Below are 21484 nucleotides of genomic sequence, written 5' to 3' on the forward strand. Positions count from 1 at the left end.
CTCCTACTTCCTAACCTTTGGTTGCTTAGTGTAGCCCCAGCGATTCTACAGGCCCTAGGCCTGCTTTCTAACTCTCACGTGGTACTTATACCACTTTCTTAGTATATGGTTTGTGAGGCCCATAGGGCATAACGTATACTGTGCAGCTTATCGTATATTAACTTTGTGACTTGTATTGCATTTTTACCTGTGACCTCATAAAGAGTGCCGAGGGGTTGTGTTTAGATTAAATACATATATATTTGATATATATCTTGTGTGGTGTCCATTCATTTGGTATCCAAGGGATTATATATGGTAAAACCACTTGCTTAACTCGCCTACTGAAGTCTTAGCCTGAAGACTGCTGGTTCATGCTACCACTAGGATAGCTTTCTATAAGGTTGACTTTACAACCACCATCAATAAGGGTCGATTAGACTGGTGCAAGGTGCCCACTAGAACTAGTGGACATCATTTGCCAGGCTAACTTCTCACAGTGGTGTTTCCCCAAACACCACATGCAGATGGGGTGAGGATCTGCCGCCATCAGGCATCTACAAGATGAGCACGTCTTAAAGCCCAAAAGCATTCGCACACTGTCCCCACACACGCAATAGCGTAAAGGGAAAGGCCTAAACAGGCCCAGAGCACGATCCGGATCCGCGTTGCATGCGGAAAAAGAAAAAAATGACATAGGCATGCCAGGGTGGGACTTATGTGACCTCGCTGATGTCACGTACGCGGACAATGCCTGGGCGGAGTCCCGTGATGCCGTCCCACCGGTGCACAGGGATGCAAAAAGTTTTCCCGATCCAGTCTCACGCCTGGGGATAATTCTATGTGAAGGAATCTGCGGCTAGTAGTCTCTATCAGATCACTGTTGCAAGGCTAACCTGCAATCTTCTTTCTTCCTCACCCTTCTCACCTACTCTTTGAAAGCTTAATTGGCTGCCAATTAGAAAACGGGTCATCTTTAAACTTTGTTGTCTGACACATAAGGCACTTCACAAATCCCACCATGCCTACTTGTCTATCCGATTAAACCTAATCTATACTCCAGATGCCTTAGGTCTTCGGATAAGTCATTTCTGGTTATCCCTCGCATAGGGACCTCAAAACGGGGGTAGATTGTTTTCCTACACTGCCCCCTATCACTGGAGCAAATTCCCCTTAGTCTCCGCTCATGCTCAGACTTTACCTCCTTCAAGAAGGGACTGAAGACTTAGTTATTTCATATCCCCCTCCTCAGCAGTGCAGCACATAGATACTCCTCCAAGAGTTATTTGCGCACTATATTAAATGTTTTTATCATATCATACTATAAGATGAAAGGTCATATCATCCCATACTGTACAATAACAGGTCACACATGCTATTCAGTGACAGGCCATACCATTCCATACAATAGTCAATCCATACTATACTAACTGATGACTAACCATATCATACCATACAATGGAAGGTTCATCCCATACAATATAATGACAGGACACAGCACATCTTACTATACAAGGACAGACTATACCATGCCATACCACACTATACAATGACAGGCCACTGTACCATGCCATACTATACAACAAGAGGCCACACCACAGTATACATGCCAAGTCATGCAATACAATACTGTACAATGACAGGTCATGCCATACTATAAATTGACAAGCCATGCCATACTTTATGACAGATCCAACCATACAATACTAAACTGTACAATGGCAGGCCATACTGTATCATACCATAATATAAAATGACAGGCTATACCACACCATAAGGCTGGCCGTACCATACGCCACATGAGAGGTCTTACTATACTATACAATAAGCCATACCATACGATACAAAAGATATAGATCATATTATATAATGTCATGATGGTGTCAGGCTCAGACTGTGCGTGTCCTGGACAATGTCAGACTCAAACTGCTACTGTTCTCCTTTTTACCCTGAGTAACATTGATCAGTCCCTTGTATGCTGTTGAGCCAGAAGATTTAATTCTATTTTTTATGCAAGACAGAATGGTCAGTGCAAGATGGTACTGTATGTGGCATGAATGTACACCTACTGGAAATGTCTACATGTAAAGCACTTCCGCGCCTGCTCGCATATGTGCAGCACTGCGTGTTATATGTTGTATGTGTCCCTGAAAGAACCCCTGTCAGATGACTGATCACTATGAGCGCCTGCAGAGGTATTGTTGCCTTGCTCAAGTACAGCATGACCACGTAACTAACGGCCACTATCTTGGGTGTGGTCGCAAGGTGCTGCAGTGAATACAAGTAGACACCTCCCTGTACCGAGCACTTGTGAGTAGAGCATATACTGGCAGCGGCTACAGATCCTGACTTCAGAATCACAGTAGGATGACTTTGGACCCACTGTCCTCCCGAACCTGCTAATTAAGGGATTATAGTATGATAACCGCTATTACGATTAGGGAAGCTTTACTACACTTGTACTTATGTTGTGGAAACAGTAATGCATACGTGGGTAGTGTTCCTGTTTGAAGTGTTAATGAAACTCTGGGATTAAAAACTCGCAAATACTTTTACAGAAATTTGTGATTAGAGCCTTACGTACACATGTACAGAACTTGGTGACCAAATTCATGCATACGCATGTATAGAATACAGAGATTAAGGCATAACATACGTATTTACAGAACTCTGCAGGTAGAGTCTTACATTTACACATCTCAGAACTCTGTGATGAAAGTCTATATCCTGAAGACTTCAGAGTAAGACATTGAGTATATATTAAGCGCATGGCCAAACGAAAGAAAAGTGCATGAGATACGTGTTTTGAATGAATACGTAAAGAGAGCATTTAAGGTGCTTCATAAGGAACATTGGCAAATATTTCTCAGCCATGACAAGCGTGGGATAAACTATGAACAATTTTTGTCTAAATACATAAGACTTTCGGCATAGCATCCGTATAATATTACCACGAATGTCTGAGAGTTGGAACGCCTTGTAAGCTCAAAGTTTTAAATCCCATAGAGGTAAGGCCAGTGTCAACTCATGTGTTATTTCTATTGAAATTGTGCAAGCTGTTATTGACCTCAAAACTAATCATCATTCCTCGCTGTTCCAGGTCTCGCTCCCAACAATACCGTTCCCAAAATTTTACTCCCATCCGGCAGCTCGGATTCTCAGGTTCTGTTCCCAGTACACCAGTTGTAGCAGTCACGGTTCCCACGCATGTTCCGTCGGCCCATCCGGAAGGCTTCACAGGAGACCCCATGAAAGTTCAAACATTTCTCACTAAGGTACCATTTCACTTCATTGTAAAACCTGCTGTCTAGGATAGCTGTCCTTATTTCGTATTTAATTGGAGCTGCTACGAAATGCGTGGTTCCCTTAGTTAATATAAACACAGTACTTTGTTGTACAACTGTGGGACCTTCAAGGTGGAATTTGAACGGATATTTGATCGTCAGACTATCACAGGGTCAGCAGATAGGGAACAACTGGAATTAAAGCATGGGAACAAAGACCTTGTCAAATACCTCACTCAGTTTAAACGTTTGATTTTCTAAACCAATTGGCCCGAAGAGAAAAGAGCAGCTTTGCATCATCAGAGCCCAAGAAAGGAGTTAAAGGATCTAATAGCTCAAATGAATCCTCAACCACGAACCTGTGAGGATTTAATAGCATTGTCCCTTCAACTAGATCTTAGAAGTTTAGGCGAAAAGGAGACAAAAAGAGACAAGATTTACACACTTATGTGAGATCTAAGGATAAGGGACCTCCGGTTAGCAATGACCCAATGGTTATAGGAGGTGTGAAGAAACCTCTTACTCAAGAGGGAAAAAACCACGACATAAAGGAGGTCTCTGTCTATTGATGGAAAAAGGGGTATTTCATTCAGGAATGCCCAGTTCGTCCAAAACCTCAGAAAAGAGTGCATCAGCTTTTCACACTTCGACTAAGGAATCAGGAGACTAAAAGACTCAGGGTATGTAAAGGAGGTGTCCTCGAGCCGTCATAAAAAAAACTCCCATAACAAAATAAAAGATAACAGCGGATAAGTCAGGAGCTAATACATTACAATCATCGGCCCCACACTTAACCCTAAACGCTCAAGTGCTCCTAGATAACCTGGAGAAGACAAATAGAGATGTTGTTTTAATTGTAGATTCAGGAGCAACAGGCACTTTTATAGACACTAAATATATTGTACCAAATTTAATTTACCCATCGAACAAAAAGAAAAGCCAGAAACAGTCAGAGCAGTAGATGGAATACTGCTCACCTCGGGTCTCAACAAACTCTAAAGTGTGTTCTACGCACTACCACACATAAGGTTCGATTTGATAGCTGCACCCCGATTCGGAATCATTCTAGGAATGCATGGTTTACCATGCACATTCATAGCATAGATTGGGCAAAAAGAACTATAGCCTTTTGAATCAGAGTGGTATTTTCAAACATGCCTTTCTTACGGCCCTTCCTGTGAAAAAACGCCTTATCCTAGCCATTTAATAGCTTCTGTGACAGACAAACCAATTAAACATCCACATACTAAGATCACTGCAGCAGAACAAGACACCAAGCTTCCTGTGGAATACTAAGATCTCATAGATGCTACCAATACAGAAACATTCCCACCACACCTCAATTACGATTGCCAAAATGATCTCGTCTCTGAATCCAAATTTCCATGCAGTAGAATACTTCCCCTTCAGAACGTGAGAATCAGTAGTTGCACGAATACTTAGACTAATATTTGCAGAACGCATTCATTCAACCATCAAAGTACTCAGCTGCCTCGCATCTATTCTTTGTGCAAAATGAAAATGGCTAGTTAAGGTCTTGCATCGATTATAGGGAACTGAATAACATCACAATAAAGAACAAGAATGAAAAAATGACAGCAATTTGACCAACAAAGGCGCATGCCAGGTGGCTTACCATTTCAACCACCAAGACTCCATGTACCCAAAATAAAAATGCAGCGACAAGCATTGCAATGGTGTCACAATGATGTTAAAGCAGGACATCCAGGTCAAACCAGCACTCTTGAGCTAATGCAAATAAACTTCTGGTGGCCAAGCTGGAGAAAGGACACCTTGTGATGTGTACTGGACTAACATACGCATCAGAGCCAAAGCTGACTCACATAAACAGAGGTTTGCTAAATCCACTCCCTCCTCCACAGCCAGTGTGGGAAGATATATCAATAGACCTCATCACCGCATTTACAAAGGATCTGGGAAGACATTCTAAATTGGCAATAGTAGATTGATTATCAAGGATTGCACATTTTATAGCATGCGGTATTCCAACTGCAGCTGCAGTTGTAACTCTTGTCCTAACACATGTAGTTCGGCTTCATGGTCTTCCAAAGACTATAGTGTCCGATCAGGGTATGCAATTTACATCCAGATTCTGGAAAGCATGATGTGCTGCATTACAGGTCCAAAGGCGTCCAACCACAAGCTTCCACCCCGAAACCGATGGAAATACCAAACCGGTCAACCAAGACTTAAAATAATACTTGCGCTATTACCTCTCAAGCTCATCAGATTCATAGGTGTCACTTCTCTGAGAAGGAGACTTTGCGCAATCAATAATCTGCGACACTCATTAACCCACATGTCACTATTCTTTGCTAACTCTGGTCATCACCCTCGTTATTTACAGTTTCAGCTACTGGAAAGCGAGAAAGATTTACCAACACTTTCCCAAACCTCACAGCAAATTTGAACTCTAGCACACGCTACAGAATTAAGAAGAGAAAGCAGCTGAAAAAAACATAAGCGCTTTGCAGACAGAAAAAACAACCTGCTTATTTCCATCTTGTGGACAAAGTGTGGCTCTCAACCAAACATTTACGGTTCGAACAGCATAATAGAATCCAACCGAGATTTATTGGACCGTTTCCAGTAAAAAAAAACATCAATATAATCACTGTGAAATGAGTCTTGCCTCGCAATCTGAAAATACATGTAATGTTTCATTCATCACTGCTGAAACCTGCTTCTGACAAAGCCCAATTTCATGCTCCACCCGTGATGTGGGCGATCTGTTAGAATATGAGGTGCCAGAAATCAAGGGAATACAATGCAGCAAAACTACATTGTGGTACCTCATCGCCTGGAAAGGCTATCGCCCGGGTGAGGATTCGTGGGAGCCACTGTCAGCAATACATGCTCTCGTTCCCTAACGACGCTTTCATCTCAAACATCCTATGCCTCCAACTTGCTCTCTGCCTGGGCCTTGAGGTGGAATTCTGGCAGGATGGCGTCAGGCTCCGGTTGTGAGTGTCCTGGACAATGTCAGGCCAAACTGCTACTGTTTTCCTTTTTACCCTGTGGAGCATTGTTCAGTCCCTTGTATACTGTTGGGCCACAAGACTTCACTCTATTGTTTATGCGAGACAGAATTGGCAGGACAAGATGATACTATATGTGCACTAATGTGCACACTTCGGAAATGCCTACTTGTCAAGCGCTGCCGCGCCTACTCTCAAATGTTCAACACTGCACATTATATGTTTTACGTGTCCCCTGAAAGAACCCCTTCCCAAAGACTGGGCGCGCTATGAGTGACTGCAGAGGTAATGTTCGCAGCTCACTTGTCTGTTTCCATTATAGACGTTGCCTTGCTCAAGTCCCACAAAACCACGTAACTAACGGACGCTATCTTAGTAGTGGTCACAAAGTGCAGCAGTGTATATATGCTCATAATTAGCACATATCCTTTCAGCGGTCACACATCCCGACTTCAGAATCATGGTAGGATGACTTGCCAATAATGGATTATAGTGAGACGATGGCTACTCCGTGTAGGGAAGATTTACTGCGCTTTGACTTCTGTTATGGAAGCAGTAATGCATATGTGGGCAGAGTTTGTGTTTAAAGTGTTGAAAGTGTTATTAAAAGTTTGTGATTAGAAACTCGCTAATACTTTTACAGAACTCTGTGTGATTAGTCTTGCAAACCAATGTACAGAACTGGATGCATGCAATCGCGCATAAGCATGTATAGAACTACGGGGTTAGAGTATAGCATATGTATTTACAGAACTACATGAGTAAAGTTTTACATTTACACATCTCAAAATTCTGTGATGAAATACTATATTCTGAAGACTTCAGAATAAGACATTGAGTATATATTAAGCGCATTGACAAAAGAAAAGCACATGGAACATGTGTAGTTTTGAATGAATACGTAAAGAGAGCATTTTAGATGCTTCATAAGGAACATTCAGCAAGAAACAACTAAGGGCTGGCTCTAATCAGTAAGGTGCACGCTTCCATTCCGGTATTATTTTGAATCATTACCCGACGACACTGTTTGAATAAAGACACTACTCGACAGACACAAGGTGAGTGAAAGTGGGAACAAAAACGCAGAGTTAGCATGCTGCAAATAGGAAAAGGATAGTCTTTCTTACTACCACGTTGTTTCCTTCTAGGCTCCAACCCCTGTGTTCCACAAACCCGACGGTCTCTAACCCACGCTCTTGCTCCTTGCTATTTGGTAAGCCGTGGGGGGCACGCTTGAGTCACTCAGCTTCTATTCCGATGTTGCCAGGTCCTACAAACTAAAGATTAGTTGTCCAATTCTTGGCACTTAAACTTGCTTTCTTTATTTCATTCCTTTTCAGAGACTACATTAGGCCCTGAAGAGAATCCCCAATAACTCGGTGGGATTCGAAACGCGTAGGCCCTTGCCACTTACTGGTCTGCAAGAGCTGCTGGTGATCTAAAGAAACCCTCCTGCAGTTCAATGTTGTACATTACCTCTGATCAAAAATTCCAATGAGTTTTGTTTGACACATAGGAATGTACTTGGCAAGAATTAATTAATTAACTTTTTGCAGTTTAGCGTAAAATCTCCGCAGCCTGTGGCTATCTCTTTTTTCTTCCTCTGTATTATAATGTAAATATATTGTGTTATATGCTGTGTGTTTTCTCTTGTACAGTTTGAATGAGTCTTGCTTGCCTGTGATATGCGTGGAATTTTGAATGAATGACTAATGTAGAGTTATATTCTAAAGTCCTTTGTGTCCCTTTTTTACAAGAATTTCTTTTTTTGTATGATAAACTGAAGAAATTGATAGAAATGTTTTTGTTATATTTTGATCAAATAAAAAGCTATTAATTAGCACTACCCTTCCTGGAATTTTTCTTCTAGTTTAGGATGTCTATCTGGTTACTTTAATCCACTTATATCAGTACTGGCAACCCTGTTTGTTTCATAAGGAACATTGGCAAATATTTCTCAAGCATGACAAGTGGGTGATGGACTCCGGACAATTCTTGTCTAACTACAAAAGACTTCTGGCACAGTGACCTTATACATTATCACAAATGCCTGAGAGTTGTAACGCCTTGTAAGTTAAACGTTTTAAATCTCATTCAGGTAAGGCCAGTGTCAACTCATGTGTGTTCTTTTTATTGAATTTGTGCAAGCTGTTCTTGACCTCAACACTCCTCATCCTTCCTCGTTGTTCCAGTTCTCCCTCCCCGCAGTATCCTTACTAAAACTCTTCCCCCATCTGGCCACTCCGATCCTCTGGTGTCAAAATATTCACACAGTCGGTGCTACCAGAAGGTGGACATTGGAGGGTGATGTTCCTGAGGATCTCAGCTCTGACACAATTATATTATCATTAATATGTATTATGATATAATAACAAGCCTTTTGTACAAACGTTGTACAACATGGACAAAAAAACATTGACAAAGCCAATAGCCTCACTTAGACAAGACCTACTGGCTTTGCCAATGATATTTAGCTGTGCTACTATCAGCTTTGGACAATCGTCCTCTGTCCCACCCTCAAGCCTTTCTACCTTATATCCTCATAGAATCTGAAATTTTGCCAGTCAGTGCACACTTTTAAAACGTAGCATTGTACATCAGGCAATCAATGGCACTTGTCCCATATTTGCCCAAAACAAGCTCTAAAATAACTCTCTAGCCCAAGCTTCTGGTTCTCAGATGCACATCTATAGGGTATTCCTAGATGGAATCTCCATACTTAGTGGAAGGCCTTTTTAGATCTTGCCTGAGACAGCACATGGACTATTGCTTGCAAGACATTTTGTTTACATACAGGGGCCGTAGGCTCCCACCCACTGCTTACCTTTCATTGGTTTCACTGTCAGTCCTTAGTTCGTGTGAATCCCTAATCCTAGTCCAATCAATCTAAAAGGTAAAGATACACTTGGGATCAAACCAGTGAAGCATCCGCTCCTCCTCAGAGGGATATAGCAGACAGAAATGTGGATAGAGTTATGGACGGTCCCAAGTGGAAGTGTAACATCCCTGATTTTGCCCTGCTTCTGGGTCAAAAGGTGCAGCCTGTTGGGAGCTTCAAGTAAGGAGTAAGAGACATTTCTAGTACGGCTGACCACCATGACTGTCTGGCCAACGTGGAAGCCAACAGAAGAAAGGTGAGGGATTTTTGTTGTAGCTTCCTTGCCATTCTTCGAGGAAAAAAAAAACCTATAATAGGGCATTCACCGGGGCAGCTCCTAGAATCTGGAACTCCTTCCCACCCACCATCAGAAGAATCCCCTCTCTAGCACTTTTCAAGAAGGAGGCCAAAGCCTTCCTCATGGGTAAATTCCTCGTCTAATGCCTGCCACCCCTGACCACAAGTCTGATGTTTCTAAGACTAGTGCTTCTCCCTCAGATCACCAACTCTCCCCACAGAGAATTTTCGGGCCCTTATTTTTATTGTTTTATTATTTCATTCTTATTTTTTTACCGACTTTGAATATGATTGCAATCATCTTGTGTATCACCAGTATCCCTATGTTCCCTACACCCCGGCCCATCGCCATCCCCTTGAACAGTTTTGTATGTATATTTCTGCACCTGAACGTTGTTTGTACTCCTCTGTATATCGGGTAAAGCGCTCGGACACCCTCACTGGTCAAGTTCGTGCTCTATAAAACACAAAAAATAAATAAATAATTAAATGTATGGAAGAAATGGGAGAGGAGGAAAAGCATTGGCAAATATCCCTGCCTAGCGCTTCCATAGTGGATTGCCCATGGACTGTGGGAGTGAAAACCTGAAGGTAAAGTTTTGGCATTTTGCGTTTTCATGTCTGATCAATAGGTCTATTTGCGGGAACACCGTAGTAGTATGGACTTGTGGGTGGAGTTCCTACTTGTGGACTTGCTGAGCAGGTCCACTAAGTCTTTGTCCACTTCAGGAAAGTACTCTGCAAGGAGATGAAAGTGAGGGTGAATTGCCCAATGCTAAATATTTTGTGATTGTGCGGAGAGCTGTGGTGAGTAAGTAGTGCCCTGTTTCTGTAGTTTGTACATGGCAGTCCCAGTGTCTGTTATTAGGAGAACTATTTTTGCCCTGTATATTCTGAAATAGGCTTTGTGGGCTAGGCGAATGGCATACCTTTCAGGCAGCTGACGTGGAAGGTCTGTTACTGGGGTGACCAAAGACCTGGAACGGTCATGTTGTGGAGATGCTCCCTGAACCAACAACCTCTGGTGAAGATCATTTGTAGAATGGGGTCCATTAAGGGCCTGCCCTACTACAGACTGATACTGTTATATCACTGCAGAACGCCACAAATGCTGGACCCTACCAACTCTAGATCCTGTAGGTGACTCTTTGCTTATGAAATTTGTGCTAAGAGATATTCCTGAAATGGATGCATGTGCAATTTGGCATGGGAAATTATGGCAACACAGGAAACCATCCTTCCTAAGTGGCGTATTCCTGTTCTGACTGGAAGATGATGATGATTTGGCTGAAAAAGCAGTAGCTGGTGGAAGGTTTGGAAATGACACAGAACTAACACTAGAAAGGGTATAATTTGTAAGATGTGAAGGTAAAACATTGATGGCATTTATTGTAAATCCCAAGGTGCAATGCAGAGAGATAGCAGCTTGAATGTGTGCCAGACGCTGCTGTCTGCCCACATGCTTAACCAGCCAATTGTAATTGTAACAGTATTTATTAAGCGCGGTTGCTGCCCGCAGGCGTCCAAGATAGAGGAAGAAGACCCTCTTCTGAGATGGGCGGCTATGAAAACACTCAGGGGACTGTGGAAAGGGGTCATGGATTGGCCGGAGCCGATGGCAGATGCGTGAGCAGAGCGCTCTGCATCAGCTCGCTGTTATGTTAATAAAGACGCTCTGAGCTCACCAGAGCGACGCTGGCGACACCCCAGAAGAGGGGGGCACGGAGAACGACTCAGTTGCCCCGCAGATTGCATCGGATCTCGCCAAGAGACCGCACAAGAAGAAAACTCCAGAAGGGCAGAGACGTCCTAAAATGGCGGCGAGCGAGGCGCCAATGCGCAGATTGAGCCGATCCCTGGATTGCCAGAGGGGATGGCCCTGAGGTGCAGGATCGGGACATCGCAGTTGCTGGCGGAACTCTGCTACTGCTGAGAACGGAAGTGAAACGGGATTGGCGTCTCAGCGGGGGAACCCACCATCAACATCGGAAAGGGCTGACACGCCCTGGCTTGGCGTACTGGGAGAGGATCGTGCCCCGGTCTGGGGCTGAAGGAGGCCTGAGGCTGCGGAGGGCGCATAACGTGGTAGCGGTGAGACGGCGGACCCCTAGGAGCATGGAACCGGCCCGGAAGGAGTGTGGGGACCACCTTTCCCCTGGGCCACCTGGGCCCAGGGGAAAACGCACGGCTGATAGGTCGTCTTGGAACCCCATCACAGTGGACTGGCTGGCTGCTGAGAGAGAGGTGATTGGGGCCGAACAGTGCGCCAGATGACCCGGGACCGAGGGAGCACGACACAGAGGCAACCCTGAGGAACTCAAGAGGGAGAGCGAGCTCTGGCGGGACTGCTTATGGCGCTGAGGTAGGATCCAGCCCCAGAGGTCCTCGTCTAATACTTGGGGGAGACACTTGAATGACTGTGACCCGTGGCTGAGGCGATGCTTCGTTATTACGACTGGGGCAGAACTGTGTGCACAGAGGATGGGATCCTGAACAATACCCCCATGGAAAGAACTTAAAAAGCACTTGGGACCCTTGAGGACTTTGCCAGTACTGGTTGCCAAGATGGCGGCGGACCTTCTGAACATGAGGTGGGTTGTGTTTCCATGAACTGCTGTGCATTGGAAGAGTAGAATGCCTGGGACTTGACCGGTGGAGGGTCACCCGTTGGAGGATAAGCCCAGAAAGCAGAGGCGGGTCCGATACTCCAGACGACAGGCGTGTCTTTGGAGAGGGCTGGGGACACACGTCGATAGCCCTTCCGGATAGAGGACTGGGAGCAGAGGGGAGCACCGGGTAATATCCTTTCAGGCCGCGCTGGTCAAGCGGGTCAGAGTGGGCCCTCTTGAACCCTGGGTGGTCGGTGCTTCCTCCCATTGCTGGCACGTCGGACTGGAGCGGAAACGCCCCAGAAGTGCAATCAGAGCCGGAATATAGAAGGAGATAAGTGGAGTAGCCCTCTGATAGAATGGGCAAGACCAAGGGTCGCTCAGCCGGTGTCCCCCAGGAACAGGAAGATGACCCTGCGGCTCATTCACGGATGGTCCAGAATGACCAGATGCAGCAACAATTGCAGCAGACACGAAAGCAACCCTTCACCAGGATATCAGTATGGTCGCAGTGGGACTTGGCCTACTGCTGGATGAGCACAAAAAGCTGTCGGAGAGGGTCAAGAAGAATGAAACCACCATTGCAGAGATGGCGCCATCGCAAAAAGAAGTGACACAGCAGATGAAGGCCCGACGAAAAGAGTAGGCGTGCGGGAGCGCAGGGCCGAAGATGCGAAAGGGTGCAACCGCCGGAACAATGTACGAGTGGTGGGACTACCAGAGGGGACAGAAGGGAGTGATATTGTGGCCTTCCTGGAAACCTGGTTTAGAACTGTCATAGCCTCGGAGGGTCTCACTGCCTTTTATACCCTTGAAAGAACTCATAGAGTTCCGGCAAAGCCGCTGGCCCCGGGACGACCACAGAGGCAGGTAGTGGTTCGCCTCCTCCCTTTCCGAGACAGAGATTTGCTGCTGGAAAAAACGAGAATGAGTGGGCCTTTTACAGTGGGCAACGCTAGGGTCACGCTATTCCCGGACTATACTCTGGAGGTGCAAAGGAAGCGGGCCTCCTATCTGGCAGTTAAGAAGGTGCTGCGGGACAAGGGTCTCCAGTACTCCATGTTTCCAGCAGGGCTGCATATTATTCTGGATGGTGGTCCCGGGACGACCACCGAGGCCGGTAGTGGTCCGCCTGCTCCATTTCTGAGACGGAGATTTGCTGCTGCAAAAAGTGAGAATGGGTGGGCCCTTTACAGTGGACAATGCGAGGGTCACGCTGTTCCTGGACTATACTCTGGACGTGCAAAAGAAGCGGGCCTCCTATCTGGCAGTTAAGAAGGTGCTGCGGGACGAGTGTCTCCAGTACTCCCTGATGTTTCCAGCACAGCTGCATATTATCCTGGATGGTACCAGGCACTATGTCGACTCCCTTAGTGATGCATGGGAATGGCCAGAGTCCTACAGAAAGGAAACGCCGAGAGGAGGAAACCCAGGAGGCTCACAGGAAGGAACCACGAGCAGACAGTTGAGCTTCCACAGAGGTCTCCGCAGTAGAACTCAGAAGAAGCCCGCGATTTCTCAGACGGCTCGGGAGAGAGCATAGGCATTACAGGCAGTGGTGGCGCTGGCGCAGGACCGAACTGTGATGTCTACTGAAGAAGCTGGCACTACAGGGAGCTCAGTGGGTAATGACTTGGACACATCGCAGGCTAGCGGGAATCGCATGCCCGAGGTGACACCGCAGACGGCGGATGGCATTATCTGAATGGAGGTGGTAAGCTCAATGACAACAGGGGGATTAGTTCACAGCCCATGGTGTTTTGACTTGTGCTGAGCTCTGGGATGTCTTACTCATAAGGGGCTGATGCCTTACTTTAAATGGTTGCCCTCCCCCGACTGCTAAACTACTTTGGGATCCTGCCGATCTGGATCCTAGCACGGATTTTCAAACAACTTACGTCCATGATCACAGGTTTCTTATGGGGCACTGGGAGATAGCGGGTTACACTGACTGTATTAATGCATCCAAGAATGGAGGGTGGATGGGCAGTTCCTGACTTTGAAACTTAATATTTAGCTGTGCAGCTGCAGTGGCTGAACAAAGAATGGCACGGCGACTGCGAGGCCTGGAGGAGGACAGAGGGGGAGCCCCAGAACGGAAGCTGCTCTCACAAATCGTACTGGACCTCCCTGTACGAATTGGTGCTCTCCCGGAGGACCTTAAGACAGCAAGGCAATGTTGGAGGCGGAGTTTCAAACGAGCAGGTATGTCAGTGCCGTATGCCTCTGATATTCCACTCCCTATGTGTGAGGCACTTCCCCACGGGGGCTCCTGGCGGGAGCTGAGCGATTGGGACAAGAAGGGGTTGACCACTATTGGAGATCTATACGAGGATGGGAACATGTTCCCCTTCCAAGTTTTGCAAGAGCGGTTTGACGTACGAGGGGGCAACTTCTTGCTCAATGCGGCACTTACTGTGGCTATCCGTGTGCACAGGAAGGAGGGCCAGACCGAACCTAGGACTTCTTTGGGGTGCGAATATATTGTGACTGCTGCGAGGAAGTATAAGGCGGTCACATGCCTGTGCAAGCGTATGACGCAGGAGAAGCTGGCACCTTTGAATGTTCTTAAGCACAAGTGGGAGATTGATGTGGGGGATGAGATACCAAATAGGGCCTGGGCTGAAATAGTGGAACGGGAGTGGAAGAGCAACAGGAATGCTCATTTTCAAGTGGTACACTTTTATATTTTGAATAGAGCCTACCTTACCCAGTCAAAAATTAAAAAACATACTTCAATACGGATACAGATGAATGTCCGAGGTGTCAAGGCGGGGGACCGGATTTCCCTCACATGATTTGGGGGTGACCACTGCTAGCTAGTTCTTGGACTGAGGTGGTCGCCCTGTTGAACGCTGTGACGGACAGAGAATTGGGGCTGGCAATGGGGCCAAGTGTCCTGCATTGGTTCCCCCACACGGATAAAATTAAGATCACTAGCAAGTTTATAGACATGGGCCTATTGCTGGCCAAAAGGGAAATCACAATGCCCTGGAGAGCGAGAGGGGCCCCTGGCATAGCTGGATGGAAAAAAAGAGTTAATCAAATGGGCGGAATGTGACGGGATAGTGCGGCTGCAGCTAGCAAAGAGAACAGGGAGTGAGAGGGCATTGGAGGCGGCCAGGGCATGGGAGCACTATGTGGGATTACTAAAAGACCCGGACACGGATAGCGAGGATGACACTGAGCCGGTCATGCAGGAGATAGAGCAGCGCCATCATAGCACATTGCTGCAGTAATGCACAAGTTACTACTTGTGTAACAATATATCTGTAAGAGACATTATTAGTGATAGATTACTTACCTTAGAATATTCCCAGGCGTCAGACTGGATCCGGAAACTTTTGCGTAGCAGTACCCTTGCGTGTCGGTAGGCGTCGTCTGCGGCTCCGCGTCCGTCGTCGGCGTCGTGGGCGCCGTGATGACGTCGTTGGAGTACTTAAACGCCGCCTCCGCGTGCTGACGTCAGTTCTTAGCCACAGCTTATCCGCGCCAGAAGCGCAGAGCCATGACAAAAACCAACACTGGTGCCATGAAACTAGGACCCTGAAAGGGGATGACCTTAACCCTAGATATCGGTTCGCAGAACGGGGAGGATGGGTGGGTCGGTAAGGAATCTATCACTAACTAATGTCTCTTACAGATATATTGTTACACAAGTAGTAACTTGTGCATCTGAAAGAGACACGTTAGTGATAGATTCCTTACCTTAGAATAGATACCCCAGCAATACCATCCCCGTGGTGGTGGGTCTGCGAACCAATAATCACACCAGAAAGTCCTGGAGGACGGAACGGCCAAAGTAGCCGTCCCTCCGGACTTGACTGTCCAGACAATAGTGTCTTGCAAACGTGTGCAGCGAGGCCCAAGTAGCTGCCTGGCAAATGTCCTGCAAGGGCACACCTCGGCCCAAGGCAGTTGTAGTGGCCGTGGCTCGAGTGGAATGAGCCCTCAGCCCAACAGGGGGTTCCTTGTTAGCCAAGGAGTAACACGCCTAAATACACAAGATAATCCACCGGGAGATGGTCCGCTTGTGCACCGCTTTCCCTTTCTTAGCGCCCGCGTACCCAACAAAGAGTTGATCATCCACCCGGAACTGTTGTGTGCGATTCAGATAAAATGAGAGCGCACGTTTTGGGTCCAGATGGTGGAGCCTCTCCTCCTCTCTCGAGGGGTGCGGAGGCGGAAAGAAGGTGGGCAACGTGATGGATTGCCCACTATGGAAGGCCGTGACTACCTTGGGTAGGAAGGAGGGCCTTGTCCATAACACAACCTTGTCCGGATGGAATGAAAGGAAAGGAGGCTTACAAGATAGAGCCTGGAGCTCACTCACTCTCCTGGCAGAGGTGATGGCTACCAGAAAGGCAGTCTTCAAAGAAAGAAGGCGAAGAGGACAGTTGTGAAGTGGCTCAAAGGGAGCGCACATCAGAAACGTAAGAACCAGGTTCAAGTCCCACTGAGGCATCACGAAGGGAACAGGAGGAAACGTATGAGTGATGCCCTTCAGGAATCGATTAACGATAGGGGACTTGAACAAAGAAGGCTGGTCAGGCAGCCTCAGGAAGGCTGAAAAAGCTGAAAGATAGCCCTTGACAGTGCCCAGAGCAGAGCCCTGCTGGCAGGAAAGAGGAGAACCTCAGAAAGAGGGGCATTGAGGGGATCCACAGCCTTTGCTGTGCACCATGCCACAAATCTGTTCCACCTGCAGGCGTATACCACTTTGTGGAGGGACGCCTGGCTGCCAGAATGATGTTGCAAACTTCAGGAGGCAAGTCAAATGGCCTCAACTGTCGCCGCTCAATCTCCAAGCATGGAGGTGGAGACTGGACAGGTTCGGGTGGAGGACCCTCTCCTGCTGCTGCGACAGAAGGTCCTCCTGAAGAGGCAGACGAACCGGGGGATCGACTGACATACTGAGTAGCTCGGGATACCAGTACCTTCGTGCCCAGTCCGGAGCCACAAGGATGACTTGTGCCCGGTCGCGCTTGATCTTCTTCAGCACTCTGGGCAGAAGTGGTATAGGCGGAAAGGCGTACAACAGACCGCAGCTCCACTCGCGACGAAAAGCGTCTCCGAGCGAGTGCCGCCTTGGAAATTCCAACGCGCAGAACTGATGACATTGCGCGTTCTCTTCGGTGGCGAATAGATCTAACCAAAGCTCTCCCCATCGCAGAAAGAGGCCTTGCGCCACGTCTGAGTTCAGACGCCATTCGTGATCCATCGAGCACCGACGGCTGAGTTCGTCCGCCCTGGCGTTCAGAGAACCTGCCAAGTGTTGAACCATCAGAGTCACGCCCTGATGTTCCAGCCATTGCCAGAGGCGCAGAGCCTCCTGGCAGAGGGTCCACGACCCCACTCCGCCTTGTTTGTTGCAGTACCACATGGCGGTGGTGTTGTCCGTGAACACTTGCACTACACTCCCTTGGATATATATATGTAATGCCAAAGTACTGAATATGTAAATATGTATCAATGTCTGTAAAGTTGAGAAAATGAATCATATGCTTGTGTTATGAATAATGAAAATAACATACAAGTAGATGAAAAAGGTAAAAAACCTCAAAATAAGAATAAAAACATCTATAACAGCTATTGAGAAAGTGTGCGATGAATAACTAAGGTGCGGAGCACCAAGTGAACAGTGCACGATTAGGTGGGTCCAAAAACCCATCATAACTACTATTAATTGCACAGGAGTGACTACCCTGATTAATCGTAGCACCAGTGGATAAACAGAACAGTTTACAAAAAATAATGGAGTGCTCCTCACGCTCTTCATTTCCTCATATTCATTATTTTTCTAACATGTCATCTATCAGAAGGCCGAAGAGGTATTTGCAGTCAAATGGTAGATTGATTAGGTGTTTTTGCAGCTCTTTTTAAGCCTGGAGATGCTAGGTCATGAGACATGAAATGATATAAAATAGAGAAACTGTTTACTCTTTTAGCTGCTATATTATCTGCATCTAAGACACATCGTATGGTGGCATAGTTCTTTGAAACAATCTCCTCCCCTCTCTCTCTAAACTGCTCAGGGTGGTGCTGTAGTACATCCTCCATTTACTCCTACTGTGCTCTATAATTTCGTGAGAGGAAGCCAATATAATTGGGAAACCTCGAGTGGGTGGCCACCAGTGGGACACGGCCTGTTGCCTGGGCAGCAGCACATTCACGTGTAGTAAGCACTAACAGGGAGTTTAGTGGAACATGTTCTCCTGATATAAGGAGGGTGTGCGGGAGAAGGTTTCAATGCTTTCTCCTCTTTGCTAGCAATCACTCCGGTTTCAAAAAGGCTCCTTTAAGAAGTCAGTGGTAGACTTAATCATCCCTCCCCCTTTAATATAAGCAGGAACTGCACTGTGAAATCCCCCATTGAAAGAATTTTAATGAGTCGTCTTCCTCGGGTATGGTGTGCATGTCTACCTTATGGTATGAGGCTGCCTTTTGGATAACACCATGGTAGGCTACCTTTGGGTCTAGGTGTAGATCTCCTTAAGACACTGTCTTAATTTTCACTTGAGTCCTATGTGGTATGAGGGTAGAAGCTTCTTTCAAAGTCCTATGAGGAAGCATACTGGCTGGAGATAACAGTGTCTGAAGAGGGCCATGGAGAGTTTGTAAGGAGAATGATGCTGGTGGAGGTGAAACAAGAGTATGAGGTGGGGGAGGTGAGTGAATATAGGGAGCAGGGCTAGTGACTGCTGTCATAAGCCTTTTAGACACTGAGGTAAATTCCGAGGAAAAGTCCGGCACAGACTCATCCTCGAAAGCCAGCCTCCTCTTCTCTTCCTGGACAAGGGTTCTGCAGTCTTTGATGGCGTCAAAGAAATTTTTTCCATATTGGGGTGGATAAAATTACGTTTCTGTATCTCATACAGTTCCTCCTGAAGCTTTTCCATGATTGGCCTTTGGGAGTCGTTGGAGCTGGTCAAAGTGTGTGGACTGGGCACCAATGCTATCTTTAGCGCCAAGCTAGTCACAGGAGTAAACCAAGCCTTAAGTTTTGAAAGCGGTCTCCGTTTTTCGTAAAGGGGAGGGCAGATTGGGGGGGGGGGGGAGGTAGAGGCCCTTGGTCGAATACCGTTTTGACTCCAATGCCTTGTCTCATACCAGAGCCCGAAGTTCGTAAAGAACCTTTAAATCATGGGCACTCGCAAACGGGCCACAAAGTACGGTCTGTGGTGTGACCGAGAGCTGCACTGATGCCAGCAGGGTAGCGGTAGTGAGTCTGGGTGGGCCAAAGATTATGTAAAGGAGGTCTAAATTTTTTTTAAATATAAACAAACAAGTATTTATTTGCAGGTTAATAAATGCTTGTCAATTTGTTTATCATTTCTTTCTGAATATTAGTGCAGAGCGAAACAAACAAAAAGGGGGAGAGAGGGGTCAGGTTTGCTGTGGACTCTACCTCTTTAATTCATGAACAACCAGAAAGAGTCCACCCGTACTGAAGATAACTAACCTTCCAGTGATCTTTATAGATCACACTTCAAAGAGCTCCCATGTCTCAGTCGATCGTAGCAGGCCCCAGTCCCGCAGCAGGGCAGGAAGAACCAGATGATGAAGCATGCCACAAAGGGACATTTTGGTGGGAGAGGGTTACTTTTAGAAAACTCATTGTTTTCCGTAATACAATAAAGATCACTGGAAGGTTAGTTATTTTCAGTACGGGTGGACTCTTTCTGGTACTTTATTAGTGCTCAGCAACTAGACAGCAGCTTGTGCTGCTGCTCACCAGGGGGGCCGCATGTACAGTTCATAAGGTCTGCAAGAGGCCCCAGGGCCGTACTTTGAGTATCACTGCTGTAGGTGGTAGAGCCTTGTGCCCTGTGATGTAGGCCTGACCCCCTGAAGGGCGTGGCTCTGCCTCAGTGTGAGGCCTTTTGTGAGGTTATGCAGATATCTTGGGACTCAGCCAAACTCATGGTTCTTAGCGTTTACTTCATTCGAGGCCTAGTGTCACTGAGGTGACTGGAACGCGCTCTTGTTGTCCAAGCATAGAAGTGACACGAGTTGATAATCTCTGAGCTAGGCTGATGTGAATGGATGACTGTGGATTTTATGTCCTCTTCTTCTTCGGCACTAAGAAAGCAAGGTTTTCCTAAGATGTTAGGTGTATCCCCGGCTTACTACCGCTGCATTGCTCTGTGCACTCAGCGTCTGAAATGCACCTAGTCAGTCTTAATTCTGTTCAAAGCCTGTTGAGGTAGCATGGGAAAAAAAAGACCACAGGTGAAGAATAAGTGTTTCCCGGAGAAAAAAGTGTCTGTCTTTACCACGTGGGCCCAAAGTAGCGAGTCCGACAGTGCCCCATCGGTACATATCCAAGACTGATGGCCAAGAAAAAAAAATGTAACAATGGAGTTGTGACCATTAGCATTGCCAACTAACGGAAGAGTCACAGGATATCTAGTGAATCGAAAATACAAAAACAACTTACAACGTCCTAACCCAACACTAGATGGCAGGAGTAGGCAGAGCATGTATATCTAGAGTCACACATGCTGCAAACATGATGTTCCAATCAGCAAAGAAAGCACACAGATTATAACAGTTTTTCTGATCCTTTATGTACAATCTATAATCGTCCGAATGGAGCGGGTGGCTCTCAGAAACAAGTACAACCTGTCATTCCTTGGCAACTAACCACACCCATACTCTGCTATCTACATTCATTTTAAAAGGATCTGCCTAGACTGATTTGTAAGGTTTGATATAGTAACATGGTAACCTTACTTAACCAGTGTGAGCAGCACATGCACATGTCAAATATCCACAATTATCTACCATTATAATCCGGAATGTATGTACCTGTTTTAATGCCTCAACCTCATCACTAGTAACACGTTTCTCAGATGAGGTATTTTTCAGCTTCCCTTCTGCCAGCTCAAGCTCAGTTTGAAGTTTGTCCACCTCTTTGATAACCTGGTCACGCTCGCTCATGATGAGGCGGTACTCATTGAACACCGAATCTCTCTCTTCCTTGGACTTCTCAGCATCCTTCACTGCCTTTAGCTGCATAGTCTTTAAACGGGTCACCTCTGCTTGCAAACGTTCCATCTCCCTCTGCAGTTCCCTATTCTGCAGTGTAACCTTGGTCATCTCCTGCTGTACTGACTCATACCTAACCAAGAAATGAAAAAGCATCTTATTGGAACTGTAGATTATTCCCCATTTAGTTGGATTTATTTTTACAAAAGTTGTAACCCCCCCCTCCCCCCAAACAATAATAATATATTTAAAGTACAAAGTCTGTAAAAATATCAATAAGAATTTCAGTCACCAACATAATTGCCTCTATCGTAAGAACAAAAATAAGCTACTATCTAATTGTTAAGCAACAACAGAAAGAATACATTGAAAAACAAGTCGAGAATTGTACTCATGAATGAGTGGGAAAACCAAGGGTAGGTCGCTGAGAAAATAAAGGGACATTTA

At 46.2% G+C, this 21484-nt stretch overlaps 1 protein-coding gene across 8 annotated transcripts in view; it reads right to left on the reverse strand.

Annotated features, from left to right (window-relative positions):
• Nucleotides 1–21484, reverse strand: part of DLG5 (discs large MAGUK scaffold protein 5) — a 1254082-nt gene that overhangs the window by 1052922 nt on the left and 179676 nt on the right. For all 8 annotated transcript variants that reach the window (XM_086922111.1, XM_086922103.1, XM_086922109.1 and 5 more), the window contains one exon: nt 20858–21170. In XM_086922111.1, the coding sequence (XP_086778237.1) occupies nt 20858–21170 (313 nt within the window). The remainder of the gene's footprint in view (nt 1–20857; nt 21171–21484) is intronic.

This window comes from Lissotriton vulgaris, chromosome 5 (genome assembly GCF_964263255.1).
Source record: "Lissotriton vulgaris chromosome 5, aLisVul1.2, whole genome shotgun sequence".
Lineage (NCBI taxonomy): Eukaryota > Metazoa > Chordata > Amphibia > Caudata > Salamandridae > Lissotriton > Lissotriton vulgaris.